At 40.5% G+C, this 19,373-nt stretch overlaps 1 protein-coding gene across 1 annotated transcript; it reads left to right on the top strand.

Moving 5' to 3' along the window:
* The first annotated feature begins 1,696 nt into the window (after positions 1–1,696).
* Positions 1,697–9,380, top strand: LOC148041587 (uncharacterized). The gene is made up of 3 exons (XM_087691018.1): positions 1,697–1,727; positions 6,443–6,895; positions 9,370–9,380. The coding sequence occupies exons 2-3, from the start codon at positions 6,460–6,462 to the stop codon at positions 9,378–9,380; spliced, it is 447 nt and encodes a 148-aa protein (XP_087547144.1). The 5' UTR covers positions 1,697–1,727; positions 6,443–6,459.
* Positions 9,381–19,373: the final 9,993 nt, after the last annotated feature.

Here is a 19,373-nt window from a genome sequence, read left to right as displayed (position 1 = left end):
ATTAGCTGTTGTGCAAGCCTTAAGATAGTGGAAACACTACTTAATGGGTTCAGAATTTATGATTAAGACCGATCAGCAAAGTATAAGGCATTTACTTAGCTAACCCCAAATATTTGACCGACATATCAAATGGGCATCCTTTATTCAGAGTTTTCATCCTATCATTCAATACCAACCCGGTAAATAAAATGTAGTGGCTGAATGCATTAAGTAGAAGACCTGCCATTCATAATATTTCTGTTATATCTTTTGATTCTTTGATTGCTATGAAAGATACTTATCATCAGGACATTACTTTTCATACTGATTGGAATAAATTAGTTCAAAATAACTTGATTCCTATTGATTCACTATCTTATAACGATGGATTTATGTTTTATGAAAATAGATTATGTGTTACAGTTCCATTCCAATCTTTTGTTTTGAATGAGATTCATTGTCCTCCATATCAAGGTCGTAGAAGTATCATATTTACTTTACGTACATTAACTGAAGATTTTTATTGGCCGCATATGGACACTGATGTATCTAACTTTGTTTCTGAATGTTTGATTTCTCAAAGAGTTAAGAGACATTATGGTAAACAGTATGGATTACTTATGCCTTTGTCTATTCCATCTAGACCATGGGAACAAATTTCTATGGATTTTATTATTGGTTTACCTAATACTAAATCTAACCATGATATGATTTGGACAGTAGTAGATAGGTTTAGTAAACAAGCATATTTCATTCCATGTAAGAAAACTTTAACAGCATCACAAGCAGCACAATTGTTTTTGAAAACTGTTTTCACTAACCATGGATTACCAAAAGTTATTATTTCAGATCGTGATTCTAGATTTTGTAACAACTTTTGGATTACTCTGTTTGCTAACCTAGGCACAAAAATTGATTTCTCATCTGCATTTCATCCTGAAACTAATGGACAAACATAAGCCACTAATAGCACTATTCTAGATCTTTTACGTGCTTATACTATTTCTAAACCACAGACATGGGATACACATTTGCATTTATTACAATTTGCATATAACAATACACCACACACATCTACAAAGAAAGCACCGTTTGAAGTGATTTATGGTTATAGATTATCTACACATGTTGCATCTTTGTCAAATAGAATTCAGAGTGCTGATGATATTGCTAGTATACATAATACTATTTTTGATAAGGTAAAAGCCATGATTGCCAAAGCCTAGCAATCATATACCAAATAAGCCAATAAGAAAAGACAAGCAATGAATTTCAAAGTTGATGACTATGTTTGGTTGAGAATAGAAAAACATAGACTACAAAGTGTAGATAGACACCCAGTTGTGAAATTAGCCCCTAGATTCTATGGACCATCACTACAAGGGACTGGGGCAATAGCGACGCCGATTAGCGACGGCGTTTATCGGCGTCGCTATTGGCGTCGCTATTAGCGTCGCTATTTGCATCGCATTTGCAAATGCGACGCAAATAGCGACGCTAATAGCGACGCCAATAGTGACGCCGCAGGGAAAAAAAGCGCGGCCGAGACCAGAGCGCCGTTTTCATTTTGTTTTCTTCGCCTTTTGAGAGCGAGAGCGAGGGAGAGAGCCAAGGCTTTGTGAAAGAAGAGGAGGAAGAGACTTGCTGCCGCCGCCGCCGCCACCGCTACCGCCACCGTCGTTGTTTGCGAAGGAGAGGAGGAGCCCTCGTTGCAAAGAGAAGCCGCCCACGCTCGCCATATCTCATTGGTGAGTCTCCCTCTCTCTTTCTTTTACTTGTTGAAGGTTTAAATCGTTCTCTTTTGTTTATTTAGGAGAGGAAAAGAAAGAGAAGGAGAGGGAGAGGGAGAGAGAGGGAGAGAAAGAGAGGGAGAGAAAGAGAAAGAGAGTGAGAGTGCATTCTCTCTCTCTCTCTCCCTTTTGCTTGTTTAATGTTTAAATTACTTTCTTCTTTGCTTGTTTAGGAGAGGAAACGAGAGAGTAAGAGAGAAAGAGAGGGAGAGGGAGAGGGAAAGGGAAAGAAAGAGAAAGAGAAATAGAGGGAGAGGGAGAGGGAGGGGGAGGAAATAGGAGAGGGAGAGAAAGAGAAAGAGAGGGAGAAGGAGGGAGAGTGCATTCTCTCTCTCCCTCCATCTCCCTTTTGCTTGTTTAATGTTTGAATCACTTTATTTTTTGCTTGTTTAGGAGAGGAAATGAGAGAGAAAGAGAGTGAGAGGGAGAGGAAGGGGAAGGAAATGAGAGAGGGATAGAAAGAGAAAGAGAGGGAGAGTGCATTGTATCTCTCCCTCTCCCTTTTGCTTGGAGGATGTTTAAATCACTTTATTTTTTGCTTGTTTAGGAAATGAGAGAGAAAGAGAGATAGAGAGGGAGAGGGAGAAAAAGAGAAAGAGAGGGAGATGGAGAGGGAGAGGGAGAGGGAGAGGGAGGGGGAGGGGAAGGAAATGAGAGAGGGAGAGAAAGAGGGAGGGGGAGGGAGAGGGAGCGACGGAGCGACGGAGAGGGAGAAAGAGGGAGGGAGAGGGAGAGGGAGGAGGAGGGAGGAAATGAGAGAGGGAGAGAAAGAGAACGAGAGGGTGAGGGAGAGGGTGAGAGAAAGAGAGGAAGAGAGGGAGAGGGACAGGGAGAGGGAAGGGAATGAAATTTAAGATAATATACGTATCGATAATGGTATGCAATGTGCTTTGCATACGGCCACGTACTTCATCAAAATTAACCCAAAATTATTGTTATAGAAGTGGAGATCCCTTAAATTGAGTATAGGATAATTTCTCTCAGGTCTTATGACTATGAGTAGAATTGATTGAAATAAATTTTATTACTATAGTTGTAAAATTTCATAGATGGCGCGCATTAATTTTAAAATGGATTACTTATACTCAAAGCCGAGATATAACAAAAAATTATCTACCGGGACAAACAAATCGTTGAGCATGATACAAGGCCGAGATATAACATCGGAAAATCTCTCGACTACTATATACAATGCAAGGTTTATGGTCAACTTGCAAGTTGACGTACATCTCCAAAAAGCTATCCATTTAAGCCTCGTTTGCTGTAATGTAGATAAGATGGCAAACGAAGAAGGTCCTATTGTTCAAGACCGCGAGTCGTATCTTAATCAGCGTGTCCCATGTCCTTGCTCTCAATGCAAGTTGGCAATTAGACGAAAACGCCGATTGTCTATAGAACACGTACGACGATTTGGCGAGTTTCAACCTGAGATTATTGATCAGGCGATTGTAGATTTTCAGCAAACGGTATTTTCAAGTTAGCATTTTTCATGCATTGTACTCTCAAGCTAATTGAAAACTATACACAATAAGATTGGGTCTTGTTGGCAAATTTTGTGTCCAGGGGGGTGATGTCTCGACCCAAGGGGGAGCGCACCCTTTGCGGCCAATTAGAAGAGTTCGTGGACGTGAGATGGATGGATGGCAGGAGCCAATAGACCACTCGCAAGGCCCATCTATATCGTCAATGCCAGAGGAGACAGACAACCTTCCCGACTTGCCTACAATCTTGGAGCCTGAGATGGAGGCAATGATCGATGCATTGATTCCCATGGATGTTGAGACATCTGACCCACTTAGAGAGGAAGCATCCATACCATTATATGATGGGTGCCGAGTATCTCGGTTGAAGACATTACTTGCACTCTTAATTGTGCAAGCAAAATACGGTTGGAGCGATACGAGTGTGACTGAGTTATTCAGGTACCTTGCATACAGACTTCATTGTTTTTTTTAAAAACAGTATTATTGTAAATATGGATGGAATTTTTCAAGGTGTTTTATGATTTTTTCAGGTTATTGAAATATCATATATTGCCACCTGCAAACACCATGCCTGAGTCTCGTGATGATGCACGACATGTTTTACGGAAGCTTGGCATGGACTACAATAACATCCATGCATGTATCAACGACTGCATATTGTTTCGAGATGAATACGAGACTATGGAGACATGTCCAAAGTGTGGTGCTCACAGGTATCGACAAGACTTGCAAGGGCAGACCATCCCTCAAAAAGTCCTCAGACACTTTCCGCTCATCCCCCGCATAAACCACATGTTTCGCACGTCTGCCATGGCAAGCTTGACAACGTGGCATGTGCAGAATAGGTCTACGGATGGAGTGCAACGAATATCAGCAGATTCGCGCGCATGGAGCCACATTGACTCTACCTTCCCAGGCTTTGCGCGAGAGCCAAGGAATCTTCGGCTCGGTCTCGCCATGGATGGTGTGAACCCATTCGGTCTGTGCTCGACTTCTTACAGTGTGTGGCCTATAGTGCTTGTCAACTACAACATTCCTCCATGGCTTTCTACGAAGAAAGGACATCTCATCCTTAGCTTGCTCGTCCCGGGCCGCTACAAAGTAAAAAATATGGACGTGTATCTTCGTCCATTAGTCGATGAGCTTAAGATTTTGTGGGAGGAGGGGGTCACGGTGCAAGATATGAGCAGGCGCGATGGTCGGCAGTCAGCCAACATTCGAGCCATTCTCATGTGGACGATGCATGACTTTCCGGGATTGGGAGAGTGCTCAGGTGAGCAGACCTTTGTTCACGCCGGTAATATCTATATTTTATTTCATTCAATCAAGTATTCACTAGGTCGTGGATCGCCTTGCAGGTCTCGTTACCTCAGGTTATCATGCATGTCCATTGTGTGGGCCACAGTTAGACTCCCGAAGGTCACGAACCATGAAGAAGATGGTATATCAAGGACACGCCACTTTCTTGCCGGAGGATCATGAACTCAGGGAAGGTTTTCTTGGACGACCTCCAGCACGTATGAACGCTGCAAGCTGGTACAAGCTGAAAATGGTAAACCCGGAATCACATCCAAATGGAATGCGACGGTTCTCAGTTTTCTACGAGTTGCCATATTGGACCCACTTACAGGTCAACCACTTGTTGGATCCCATGCATATTTTCAAAAATGTGGGCAGCTTGCTATGGGACCACATCACAGGAAAGAGAGACACTATAGGGTCACGAATGGATTTAAAGGAGGTAGGTAAGATGGAGGCGCTTTGGCCGCAGTCGAGTGCTGAAGGGGGAGTGCAGCTTCCTCGCGCTCCCTGGGTTTTGTCTACCAAAGAAGAGCACATTGTGAAGCAAGTAATCAAGTCTATCCGCACTCCGACGGGTATGATGCGTTCTCTCAGGTCCGCATTTTCTAAAGATGACCAAATGTCTGGGCTAAAATCCCATGATTGGCATAAGATATGTCAGGTTTGTGAACAGAATGGATTTTAATTAGCGTGGACATTTTGAAATTTGAAAAGTGACCATTATTCTTAATGCTTTCTCATTTGTGGCAGTTTGTCCTACCGATCGCGATCGCGGGATGCCTAACTCCAGAAATTCGCGGGGCCATTTACAAGCTGTCGACTTTGGTGCAATGGATCTCACAGAAAGAGATTAAGACGTCCTCTATTGAATCCGCAAGGCGGGGAGCAGTTGAGACGGTCTGTCTCTTTGAGAAATACCTGCCCACTAGCATGCTCACGATACAAGTTCACCTTCTTGTGCATCTTGTGGACGAAGTGGAGATTGCCGGACCTGTCCATACGCGATGGATGTTCTTCTTGGAGCGCTTCATGAAAACCCTGAAAGGCTTTGTGCGACAACGAGCTCGCCCGGAAGGTAGCATGGCGGAGGGTTGGTTGGTGTCAGAGGCATTAGTGCATATCTCACAATGGCTACCAACGGTGGAACCAGACAATGAAATGCTATGGACGCTCAAGGACGATGACAGGCTGACTGGAGATGTGGTGGTTGAAAATGGGGTAGAAAAAAGAATGGATGCCTCAATGGAAGAGAAAGTGAATCGCTTTTGTATGTTGCACCATGCCTCCATGGAGACCTTTGTGTTGCCGGCACATTGTGAACAGGTAATCTTCTAGTCATTTGCTTGCTAATTGTATTACGACATGCTTTATGTCACAATGGTTTGAAGACGGTTTGTAAGTGTTTGTGAGCAGGTAATCTTCTATCCAAATCCCCGACAACCTCGATGGTGGTATGTTATACCTTCAACTCCTAGAGGTGCGAGAGTATACGATCAAAGCGATGTTCCAGGCATAGATGAAGAATATATGCAAATAGAGGGATCGAAATTACAAGGGGTGGAGGCCACCGCAAGCTTGGAGCCCGCATCGGCTAACAATGATGGAAATACAGAAGTCGTAGAATTTTTTGAGAACGAGGCAGACTCGTTCTTTTGTGGTGACATGTCTATCGACCTTCCAGTGTATACAGAGTTATGTCAGGAGATTAACATGGGACCATAGAATACTTCATTCTTGGAGAATTGTATTACTCAATTCGTTGTTTAGATCTTCCATAAAGGTAGATAAGATATGCATTTTAAGATGGATTTTTTCAAAAATGATTTATATTAATGCGCTTTGTATAGTTTCAATTGATTATTCTAACATTATTTATTATCTATGCAGGTATCGATATTTTCAGGATGAGTCGAGGGATGAGCGATGAGGAGTTTCAGGAGATGATGGCACGTATGTCTCCAGATCAGCTCGCGAGATTCAGAGAGATAGCAGATCAAGAGCTGTCTCGTTCTTCGTCAGGGCGCTCTGCTAGATCAGCTTCAGTGCGATCAGATGCTTCAGCTTCGAGCAGACGATCTCGACGCTCGCGACTTGGGCCAGAGGGAGGGACTGCGACTGCAGGAGGATCAGGGGGGTGCTGCTGTGGAGACACGGACGCGGTGTCTCCGTCTCGTCGTTCAGCTAGAGCTCGGTCACCTCCAGGATTTGTCACACCTGTGGGGACGTCCACTCCAGTTACTCCGGCTTTTGCGCAGCCGTCGGCAGATGTCACGCCTTTTGGTGGCACCCCCTCTGGTGGCACTCCTTTTGGTGGCACCCCCTCTAGTGGCACCCCTTTCAGTGGCACTCTGGGAGAGGGTACCCCCGTCGGTACACCGGATGTTCAGGGGTCTCCTGGATATGCCCAGGAGCGTGGACGGAGATGGGAGAGGGCCCATACGAGGCACACTCCTAGGGATTATGGATACCTAGTGGATGGCAGGTCAGGAGCTATCATCATGAATGATGAGGGGAGGAGGGTGATAGCTCGCATGAGGGAGTTGTGCCAACAAGTTTTTCGGCACAACGTCCTGGATCATTGGAGGAACATACCGGAGGGGAGCAAGGAGTACATAGTAGCATCCTTGCACGAGGAGTTCCCGGTGCCAGCCGCAGTGGATAGACTCTCTACGGGCTGGATGATGGATTGCATGCGTGCATACATGTCACATAGACGATCCGACGCACGCAAGGCAATCAAGAGTGGGGCTCCAAAGCCCGAGTGGTTAGATGCAGAGGACTGGCGCCGACTGAGGGAGGAGGCTACAAATTTGCCAGGACGTTGGAGTCAGCAGCGGGAGGCGGCGAGGGCACGAATCGAGGCCGGATCGGTACATCATCTTGGGAGTGGCGGCCACAGGACATATTTGGAGGACTTTGTAAGTTTCTCTTTTGTTTTGCTTATTAGTTTTTTTGAGATATTATTTGTACTGACAATCATGTTTCTAACAGTTAGCATTTTGTTTTCTTTGCAGCACTCCATTACAAATCGTGATCCGCAAGGCCTTGAGACTCAATATGCAGAGAGGCACGGTCTCAGATCATTGATCGACCGATTGTACAGACGCGGCGGCCCAGTAAGTCTCTCATCTTTCATGTCCGTAGTTACCATGAGATATTTGAATGCATTATTGTATGGTGGATTGATATGTTGTTTCTTTTTCTGCAGAATCCGTTTGATGCTCCTTTGCAGAGGGACGAGCTTTCGGGGGACGACGATTTGTAGCTCGCCCTCGGATCCTTAGCGCTCACATACCTTTAGTTTTTAGTCGCCCGATCTATGTAGACATTTTCTATGTATTAGTGATATTGTTTTATGATTGTACCAATTGCATTTTATGCGATATCATGTATTTATTTCATCTATCAGTTTTATGATTTCAATATAGATTCTTTTTGTTTGCAAACGCTTTGTATGCAGCAGTGCAGAAACTATTTTGTATGGCTCTCATACAGCACACAGTGCTATATGTGGCAGTTTTCTTGGATAACCTCCAACATGAATGAATGCCCAAAGCTGGTATGAGTTAAAAATATTCCACATGGAGTTATTGTAATGGACCCACTTACAGATCAACCACTTGTTGGATCCCATGCATATTTCCAAGAATGTGGACAGCTTATTATGAGACCCATCATAGTAAAGAGAGACACTACAGGGGCATGAATGGATTTGAAGGAGGTAGGCAAGATGGAGGCGCTTTGGCCATAGTCGAGCACTTATGGTCACTTACAACTACCTTGTGCTCCTTGGGTTGTGCCTATTAAAGAAGAGCACATTGTGAAGCAAATTATCAGGTCTATCCACACACCCATGACGAGTATGAAGCATTCTCTCATATCCACTTTTTCTAAAGGCGACCAACTATTAGGGCTGAAATTCCATGATTGGCATAAGATATGTCAGGTTTCTACTAGCCTTGATTGTAAGTGGTATATGTATTTTGCTATTTAGTGTCTAGTCAATGTTCGTAATGCTTCTTCATTTGTGGCAGTTTGTACTACCGATCGTGATTGCAGGATGCCTCACTTTAGAAATATATGGGACGATTTACAAGTTGTCGAATCTAGTGCAATGGATCTCACAGAAGGAGATCAATACATCCTCTATTGAATCCACAAGGTGGGGAGCAATGGAGACATTTTGTCTCTTTGAGAGGTACTTTCCTACCATCATACTCATGATACAAACCCAGCTCATGGTGCACCTTGTAGATATAGTGGAGATTTCGGGACCCACCCATACATGATGGATGTTCTTCTTGGAGCACTTCATGAAAACCCTGAAAAGGATTTGTGTGACAATGAGCTAAGCCAAAAGGTAGCATGGCTAAAGGTTGGTTGGTGTTTGAGGCATTAGTACATATTTCACAGTGGCTACCAACGATGGATTCAAACAACAGTATGCTATGGTCACTGAAGGAGGATGATAGACTAACCAGAGATGTGGTGGTTGAAAATGGGGTAGAAAAAGGGATGGATGTTGCAATGGAGGAGACAATGAATCATTTTTGTATGTTGCATCATGCATCCATGGAGACATGGCTGGCTAGGTACGAGCAGGCCAAGAAAGATTCAGGAGAAGTGCGATTGGAATTGTAACACAATACGTACCATCAATCAATTTGATATTTGAAGAAGCACTCTAGAACATGCATTTTAAGGGTACTCTATAATATGCATTTTAAATGGTATCATTTTTTTCAAATTGATATCACCATGATTTACTTAAATATTTATGTTGATTATGCTAACATTATTTTCTATCTGTGTAGATTACCTTTGATTATATTTGGAGAGTAGGACGAGTCGAGGGATGAGTGACGAGAAGTTGTAGAAGATATTCATATGTATGTCTCTAGATCAAATGGCTTGATTCAGAGATATGGTGGACTAAGAGATCTCTGGACACCATTGGGATGCCATACCATGATATCTACTTTGGCATGCTCAAATGCTTCTGTTTTTAGTAGAGAATATCAATGCTTGAGACTGGCTCAGACGAAGGGAGTGGTTCTAGGGGGTGCTGTAGAGATGTGGATGTTGTGAGCCTGTGGTGGCCTTTAGATAGGGGTGCTACTCCTTACTCTTGTGCAGATTCTAGAGAGGATGGCTCAGGTGGGTGTTCTGGAGGCACCGATGTAGTGTCTCCGTCTCTTGGTACTGGTGGAGACATGTCACCTATAGGATTTCTCACACTTGTGGGGACATCTACTCCAACGACTCCAACCTTGCTTAGTCGTTCGCAAGTGGCACCCCTAGGTGCTACTTCAAGAGATACTACCTCCATGGGTACACCAGATGTACATAGGTCTCCTAGTTATGCCCAAGAGTGTGGTCATAGGTGGGAGAGGACACACCTTAGATGTACCACAAAGGGGATAGTTATCTCGTAGATGATAGCATATGTATTGTGATCATGAATGATGAGGGGAGGAAGGTAATGTCTCGCATGAGAGAGTTGTACCAACAAGTTTTTTGGCACAACATCTTGGACCATTTAAAAATATACCCAAGGGGAGAATGGACTATATAGTAGCATCCTTGCACGAGGAGTTTCCGGTATCTAATATGGTAGAGAGGTTTTCCACTGGGTGGATGATGGAGTGTATGCATGCATACATGTCACATAGACAATCGAACCCCTGCAAAGCACTCAAGAGTGGTGCCTCAGAGCTCGAGTGGCTAGATGCAGATGATTCTTGAGGACATTGGTGATAGCAACGAGAGGGAATGAGGGCACAATCACTACAAGGGAATGGGGCAATAGTGACGGCCATTTGTGATGCAAAAAAGTGGCATTTTTATTAGCGTGGCTATTTGCATTGCTATATGTCTCACTATTAGCATCACTAATTCTACTAGCAATGCAAATAGCGATGCTCATAGAGATGCAAATAGTGACGCATATAGAGATGCTAATAGCGATATGAATAGCAACGCCGGTCTGAGAAAAAGGTTTCAAAAACCTGAGTGTGACATTTACCGAGAAAACATTTATAAAAAAGAATGAAAGAGAGCGAGAAAGCTTAAAGCTTTGAGAGGGAGAGAGAGAGAGGGGGGAGCTCATCACCACCGTCACCGTCGCCATGCTATGCATGAAGAAGAAAGAGAAGTGTGCAAGGAAGAAGGGAGGGAAGGTGTGAAGAGAATGTACAAAGGGTTTCATATTTAGGCCTTTGAGGCAATTGCATTGCCTCTTCTTGCTTTATTTTTGTATTATCTTCTTTTCTTTGTTTGTTTTTCTTTACAAAGAGATGCATGGAAAGAGAGGGAGGGAGAAGGAAGAGAGAGGAAGAGAGAAAGAGGAAGAGAAAGGGAAGAAAAGAAACACGGAGAAAGAGGAAGAGAGAAATGAGAGATGAAGGGAGGAAGATGAGTGAGAGAAACAATGAGACAGAAAGAGGAGGGAGAAACAAAGAGAGGAAACAAAGAAAGGGAAATAGAGAGAAATAGAGGAGGAGAGAAATAAAGAGAGGGAGAGGGAAGGAAGAGAGAAGGAGAAGGTAGAAAAGAAGGGTGAGGTAAAAAGAGGAAGGAGAGTGAAAAAGAGAGAGAGAGAGAGAGAGGGAGAGAGAGAGATAGAGAGAAAAAAATATAGAGTGAGAGAGAGGAAGAAGAATAGGAAAAAAATGAGAGAATGAGAGAGCAGGTTAAGAAAGAAAAGTAAAGGGAGAGGGGGGAGAAAGAGATAAAGAGAGGTAGGGTGAGATTTCCTTCAATATCTTTGTTTTTTAAGCTTTTTATTTTCTATCTTTGATTATCTTTGCAATGACATGTGTTGAGTGAGAGTGGAGAGGGAAGGAGAGAGAGAAATAGAGAGAACAAGGGAGGGGAAGGAAGAGTGTCTTGTGGAGAAATAAAAAAGGGGAGAGATCCCGCTGCCAATTAAAAGGCAATGGGATTTTGTCTTTCTAAAAGTAAACATGCCTAGATTATTTTTAATGAACTATCACCTGTTGATTGGGCTTCATAAAAAAGTGTTGAAATGCGAGCATTTCATTTTACAGGTTTGTAAACAAGTAAGAGATAGAGAGGAGAGAGAGGCCACCACCACCATTGCCATCCACGAAGAGGGAGGAGACAAGTGTAAAGGAAAAGGAAGAAAATCAATGAAGGAGAAGAAAAAGGAGGGAAGTACGAAGGGATTCTTCTTCAAGCTTTGAGGTAAGTGCATTATCTCTTCTTTCCTTGTTTTTCTCTTTTCTTTACTTCTCTGTTTCTTTTTGTTGATGAAGAGATATATAGAGAGAAGAAGTGAGAGAGATCAACACAAGGGAGATGGAGAGAGAGAAAGAGAGAGGCCGCTACCACTGCCAATCCACCACAAAAAGAGAGGGAAAAACTGCAAAGAAGAAGAAGGGAACCTGTGAAGGAGAAGAAGAAAAAGAAGGAGAGAAACACAAAAGGATTTTTCTTTAAGATTTGAGGTAAGTGCATTCTCTTTTCTCTCTTTGTTTTTCTCTTTTCTTTACTTCTCTCTTTATTTTTGTTGATGAAGTGATGTATAGAGAGAAGAGTAGAGAGAGATCAACGCAAGGAGATTAAGAGAGAGAGAGTGAGTATGTGTGTGTGTATGTGTGTGTGTGTGTGTGCCGCTTATCCCTCAAAAATTTCTTAAACACTTTCCACTTATCCCATGCATAAATCACATATTTCGTACATCTAGCATAGCGAGGTTGACAACGTGGCATGTGCAGAATAGATCCACAGGTGGAGTTCAACGAATATCAGCGGATTCACACGCATTGAGCCACATTGACTCTACCTTTCTAGGCTTTGCGTGAGAGTGAAGGAATCTTTGGCTTGATCTTTCTATGGATGGCATGAACCCATTTGGTCTATACTCAACTTCTTACAATGTGTGGCATGTAGTCCTCGTCAACTACAACATCCCTCCGTGGCGTTCTATGAAGAAATGACACCTCATCCTTAGCTTGCTTGTTCTCGGTCACTAAAATGTCAAAAATATGGACGTGCATCTTCGTCCATCAGTCGATGAGCTTAAGATTTTGTAGAAGGAGGGGGTCATCGTGGAAGATATGAGCAAGTGTGATAGTGAGGATCCACCAATATTTGAGCCATTCTCATGTGAACCATGTATGAATTTCTGGGATTCAGGGAGTGCTCAGGTAAGTAGACTTCCGTTCTCATTGGTTTTATCAAATATATCCTATTCAAGTTTGTATTCATTGGATAGAGGTGTTGGGATAGGTCTAGTTATCTTAAGTTATTATGCATGTCCATTGTGTGGGCCACAGTTAGACTGTGGAAGGTCATGGACCATGAAGAAGATGGTATATCAAGTACACGTCGCTTTCTTGCCGAAGGGTCATGAACTGAGGGAAGGTTTTCTTGGACGACCTCTAGCATGTATGAATGCCCAAAGCTAGTAGAAGCTCAAAATGGTCGACATTGAGTCACATCCAAATGAAATGTTACAGTCCTCAATTTTATACTACTTGCCTTATTGGACCCACTTAAAGATCAACTACTTATTGAATCCTATGCATATTTTCAAGAATGTGGGTAGCTTGTTATGGGACCACATGGGAAAGAGAGAAACTGTAGGGGTACGAATGGATTTGAGAAGGAGATAGACAAGATGGAAGCGCTTTGGCCGCAGTCGAGTGTTGATAGTCGCTTGCAGCTACCTCGTACTCCTTGGGTTTTTTCCACTAAAGAAGAGCACATTATCCACTAAAGAAGAGCACATTTTCTAAAGACGACCAATTATCAGTGCTAAAATTCCATGATTGGCATAAGATAGGTCAGGTTTTTACTACGAATAGATTGTAACTGGCTTGCGTATTTTGCTATTTGGAGTGTAGTCGTTGTTCATAATGCTTCTTCATTTGTGGTAGTTTGTACTACCGAACGTGATCGTAGGATGCCTTACTCCAGAAATATGCAAGGTGATTTATAAGTTGTCAACTTTAGTGCAATGGATCTCACAGAAGGAGATTAAGACGTCCTCTATTGAATCCACAAGGCGGGGAGTAGTGGTGACGATATGTCTCTTTGAGAAATACTTGCCCACCAACATGCTCACAATACAAATCCACTTCTTGTGAATCTTGTAGATGAAGTGGAGATTACTGCACCTGTCCATACGCAATGGATGTTCTTCTTGGAGCGCTTCATGAAAACCCTGAGAGGCTTTGTGTGACAACCAGCTCGGCCAGAAGGTAGCATGGCTCTTCCACTTATCTTTCTTGTCCGTAATTACTAATTTAATTAAAATATATTATTGTATGGTGGACTGATGTGTAGTTTTTTCTCTTTTTGCAGAGTTCGTTCGATCCTCCTTTGTGGCGGGATGAGCATTTTCTATGCACTATGTTATTATCATTCTTTGTATCTTGGCATGATTGTACCGTCGCTTTCATTACGGATCTTGTATTTATTTTATGTATCACTCTTATGGATTCAAGTACACTTTGCCTTCATTCAGACGAGCATTGTACACATTACTAAAACTCTTTTGTATGGCCCAAATAAAGCACATAGTGCTATTTGTGGTGCCTTGCAACAAATTTTTTTCCCTATTATCGTTGCTATTAACGTCACAAATTTTCTACACGTATCTACTGCACACGTCACTATTACTATTTTATAGCATCACTAATATTGATGGTTTTTGTGATGACAGGGAAATTTTTCTTTATGAACATTTTCGTCGCTTTGAACGTCAATATAAGGCCTATATCTTGTAGTGAATTGGAGGTAGGGGTCATGCATCATCTGGGGAGTGGTAGCCACAAGGCTTATTTGAAGGACTTTGTAAGTTTTTCTTTTGTTCTTCTCACTTTCTTTATTTGCAATATCACTTGTAGTGACAATCGTGTTTCTAACATTTTTATTCTATTTTGTTTGTAGCACTCTAGTACAAACCCAAATCCCACTAGCTTGGAGACTCGATATGTAGAGAGACACGGTCTCACTATTGATCAATAGAATGTATGTATGTGATGGCCCAATAAGTCAATCATCTTTCTTATCCATAGTTAATTTTTTTTAAATGCATTATGTATGGTGGATTGATCTGTAGTCATTCATTTTGCACAGTCCGTTCGATGCTCCTTTGCATCGGGATGAGCTTTCTAATGCTGAGGATCTGTAGCTTGCGCTTGCATTCATAGAGCACACACCCTCTTTCTTTTTGGTCATGTGATTTGTGCAGGCATCTTCCATATACTATTTCTTAGATGCACTTATCATCCTTTGTATCTTGCCATATTTCCATGAGTTTTCGTTAGCAAACTTGTACTTATTCTATATATCAGTCTTGTGGGTTCAAGTACATTTTGCGCTCATCTTGACGACCATTGCGTACCTGCCACACTTTTTTTTTCTCTGTGACCATCGATATTAGCATCACAAATTTATTGCATGTGTCCTTATTGGCATTGCAATATATGTCACAAACCATCACTTAATGTGTCACTTTTTGCATCATAAAAGTGATAAAAATAGTGACAACTTTGTAGAGATGCTAATATCGATGCGTTTAGCAATGACGGGGACAATTTTTTTAATGAATGTTTATGTCACTTTGAGCATTGGTATAAGGCTTGTATCTTGTAGTATACAGCATAAATGAACTTCTATCTGTCTGTCTGTCTCTCTCTCCACCCCATCCCTCCCTCTCTTTGTCTCGTGCCACTCCCCTCATGGTGAAAGAACCAGAACCATGATCCTCAGGGTTTCCTTGGCAAAAATTCATTATAAAATCATAACGAGCTTGAGTAACCCTTGTGCCCACATAATCATAGTCAAAGTTTTGAGAGCTTCATATTAGGCAGTCAAGCTTCCAAGTAAAAAAGGCTTCCATTATGTACCTCAAGGTATTGAGTCGGTTCCCATTCATAGTTTTCGAAAAAATCTCAAATTCATACAATGGCAAAGAGGGCAAAGGGGGCTCTCGAGAAATTGGCCTTTATTCTATTTCTAACTAGCAAAAATGGATATTTTTTGGTAAGAAATGTACTTCAAACTTAAGAGAACCAGCAAAGATTGTACATTTTTAGTTATAAAGCTAGCTAGTAGCAAAATTTGCATTCATCGCGAGGACCAGCTAGGCTTCAAGTTGTTGGTTGGTGGGAGAAAAGCCATCTTCTTCCTATTAGAAAAAGTAAAGTGGGCCACATGCAATACCAAGAGAGAGGCATATGATCATGGGACCCCAAGGATCCCTACAATAAGGTGGTGGGTGGAGTGAGAGTGAATGCTTGCAAGAATCGAAGGGCAACCCAAGGCTTTACTTTCTAGGGCAGGAGCATAAGCTCAATTTATTTGTGAAGAATTGGAAGTATGCCCTTCTTTCAAGAGAGTAAATTTATCATATTTGTCAAGGAATAGACGTCTCATCTTGTCTAGAACTTTTTTCTCAACCATACATAAATCCATCTAATTTCATAGTGTGATGTTTAGAACTTTTTTTTAGTTTTGAAAAGCTTTTTTGAAATGTAAGCTAGCTCTCGTTTTTTCTCGACTCATTTGATCGATGTCATGCTTGCTTTGGCTATGTTGCCCATCAAAACAAGTCAAAAAAGTGCTGTATCTGTCAAACAACACATCTTGTTTTTTTTTTTAAACATTACTTATAACATATCAAAAATTATAGATAGTTTGAGTTTTATAATGTAGATCAATTGAAGTTACTTCAATAAACTTCAACTGTCACATGAAATAATGGGCAAATCTTGTCAAATGTAGGCCTTGGAGAAGCACAGGTCCAAGAGCATGATATTGATAGTCCCCTATGTTTTTTCCATTGAAGGATTTGTGAATAAGTGCCTTTCTTGTGGAAGGGCTTTTTCAAATTTTTAACCTTCGACAGACATGTGTTCTAAAATTTGCATTTCTAGCTAATAGAATAGTATTAGAGAAAAAAAAAATATGACATTTATATAAGCCATCTTGTTGGTTTTTCGTGTCCATTAATTTACAAAAATATAATATTGCCATGATATGATGATAGAATATTTATAACTTAGTACAACATATGACTAATTCTTTAAGCATTTAAAAATATATAATGCTATCACCAAAAAATAAAATTGCAATGCCCGATTGAAGCTAAAGCTCAATCAATTAAGATAGTCTAGAAAGGCAAAAAGATAGCTTTGCAATCATCCATAGTCTCAAATGAAATAGCAATACAATCCAAGCACACCATTACTTATACTTTCTTATATCAACTTTGTTGCTACCACATTAACATTGCGATGAGCTTTTAATTCATCCCACCTTAAGTGTATCTTGAAATATATTCATCACATTTGATATGCAACATTTGATTACTACCTCCATTGGCTAACAAGGCCTTTGAATAAATGTGTTAAGACTTGTAATGTGCAATATAGGGTAATGCATACTATACCACCACTCAAAGGCCTGTTCCATGATGTGGCCTTTGCAGAATAGGATTTTAATTGAGCAAATAGCAATGCACATCATCCCCTCATCCCTATAGATTATACCTAGCTTATTGATTCCTTTTGTCTACCTAATAAAGGTGAGATTTACATCCTATAGTGCATTGAAATCCTCTAAAATGCTACTATCTCTTAGGATATTGGAGGGACCCATCGTGTGTAAAGTGCATATATTTTTCTGGAAATAATCGAGGGCATTCCTACATTATATCATGGAGTTCAAATTAGGGAGCACCACGTTACCCTCTTGAGCTTGTAGGCGGTAGATTAGTTCTTAAAGCAACCTCAATTTCTCACTATGCCACTTGATTTGTGAGCTTGTAGCCAACATTCGTTGCATGCATGCGTTTCAACCCTACTTTATAGCTCATCTGATATTTTCCATAAATAAAATGCCTAGATATTGGGTGATGGAGATGGTAGGAAGGGTGTGCTACTCAATAGTAGTTCCTGGTACCCTCTTCTGAGCTCCTCGGGTCCACTTAAGAGAACTTTTCCAACTTTAGGTCTTTGTGTACTATTCCAATTTAGATTTGCCTCCCATCCAATTAGATAAGCCTATGCTTCCCTATTCTATAATACAAAAGTTGCTATAGCTCAAGAGGAGCATTTCTAGGGCATTTGTTTGAGACCTACCATTAAAGCCTAAGACTACCCATTCTGTTCCTTATATTATTATTCCTTAAAAATAGTATCATTTTAAAGTACAAGGAAATAGTATGTTGAAGTGAATCAATGCATTTTATATACTAAGAAAATAGAGTCTATTTATAAGCATATTTCTACATGTATTCATGGATATCTATGTATAATTATGTCCAATGTGTAGGTGCTTAGATATGCAAATAAAGTCTGGAACATGTTTATACATATAACTGGGGTAAAAATACAAATGAGATGTACATGTATAAATTCACCTATAAACACGAATATAGAGGTGACCTTAAAAATGTTTATATAATCTACATCTATAGCAAGAATGCATTCACTACGACATATGAGGGATACATTAATGAAAACTAAAAAATGGAATTGCATGTTAAAAGGGATCAAAATGTCAAATCTGATGATCAAAATGTTCATTTATTTGTCCATTGGAGAGAGTACCTTAATATATTTGATGGTATAGGCATGGAAATAAGCACTGGAGAATACGCCAAGGTATATTCATGCTTACATTGATGCATATATTGACAAGTATAGAAAATTATACTATCTATAACAAAGATATACGAGGATCTATCCCCTTTGTCCACATTTGTTATCTTGTTAGAGATGGACCACTTGTTTTGCAAATATACATAATACACAATATGATTTGATAACATATTCTCTATGTAATTCAATTCGTACTAATATATATTGGCAAGATACAAATAGAAAAGTATACTATTGCCCGTATGCATATACATAATGCCAAATGTTGCATATGCCTTGCTAGCACCTCTGAAGGTCATACTATAGGAAGAGTCGACTATTGTGGAACATGAGAATCCCCTCATGAAGATGCACATGTTTTTTGTGATTTAATAAGAAGACCCTCCAGGTCCTAGATTCTCTTGATAGCTCCTTATATGAACTGGCTTACAAAACATAATAAGTTGGCACAAATGAGAATCGTACCAATGATAATATACACTATCACATAGGCCTCCATGTACATATGTAAGCACCTCATAATTTAAAATACCTTAATCCTAATAAATAACATATTAAACCCTAGCTAGAATATGGTTTTAGTATTATTGACTTACTAGTCTACATTTATAAGATTGTTATTAATTTTCTACTCTATACATATTTGTTCATTCATTAGTTCATAAGTCATTAGGTATATTCAATAATGTATGCTTTTATTATTCTTAGTTGTATTTAATCTTATATACTCTAATTATTATTAGAAATCATTTGACATATTCAATTTCATATTAATAGGATCAATTTTAGAGTTTGACTTAATTGATTTACAAGCATGAGCTAATTTAATTACTATAATCAATCAAATATAATATAATGTAGACAAGGAGACATAGAACTACTTGACTTATAATTGTTCTATGATTAATGTGTTGAGATCTATATGATAATCGACATTCCAATTTTTTATGATTTTTGTAAGTGCATGCAATCATCAAAAACTAATTAACATGAATTAATCTTCATTTTACCCTCAAACAAGATAAGTCAATATGAATATTACTATGTAGAATAGTTATATTACAGCTAAGATTTAATAGTAGTTCACACACACACACACACACACTCACACACACACACACATTGTGTGTGTGTGTGTGTGTGTAAGAACACATGCATTAATACTTGCAAAAATTTGAAAG

Source organism: Lygodium microphyllum, chromosome 1 (assembly GCF_053477565.2).
Source record: "Lygodium microphyllum isolate KBCC chromosome 1, Lygodium_microphyllum_v1.1.10, whole genome shotgun sequence".
Taxonomy (NCBI): domain Eukaryota; kingdom Viridiplantae; phylum Streptophyta; class Polypodiopsida; order Schizaeales; family Lygodiaceae; genus Lygodium; species Lygodium microphyllum.
This window is presented reverse-complemented; position numbering and strand designations above follow the sequence as displayed.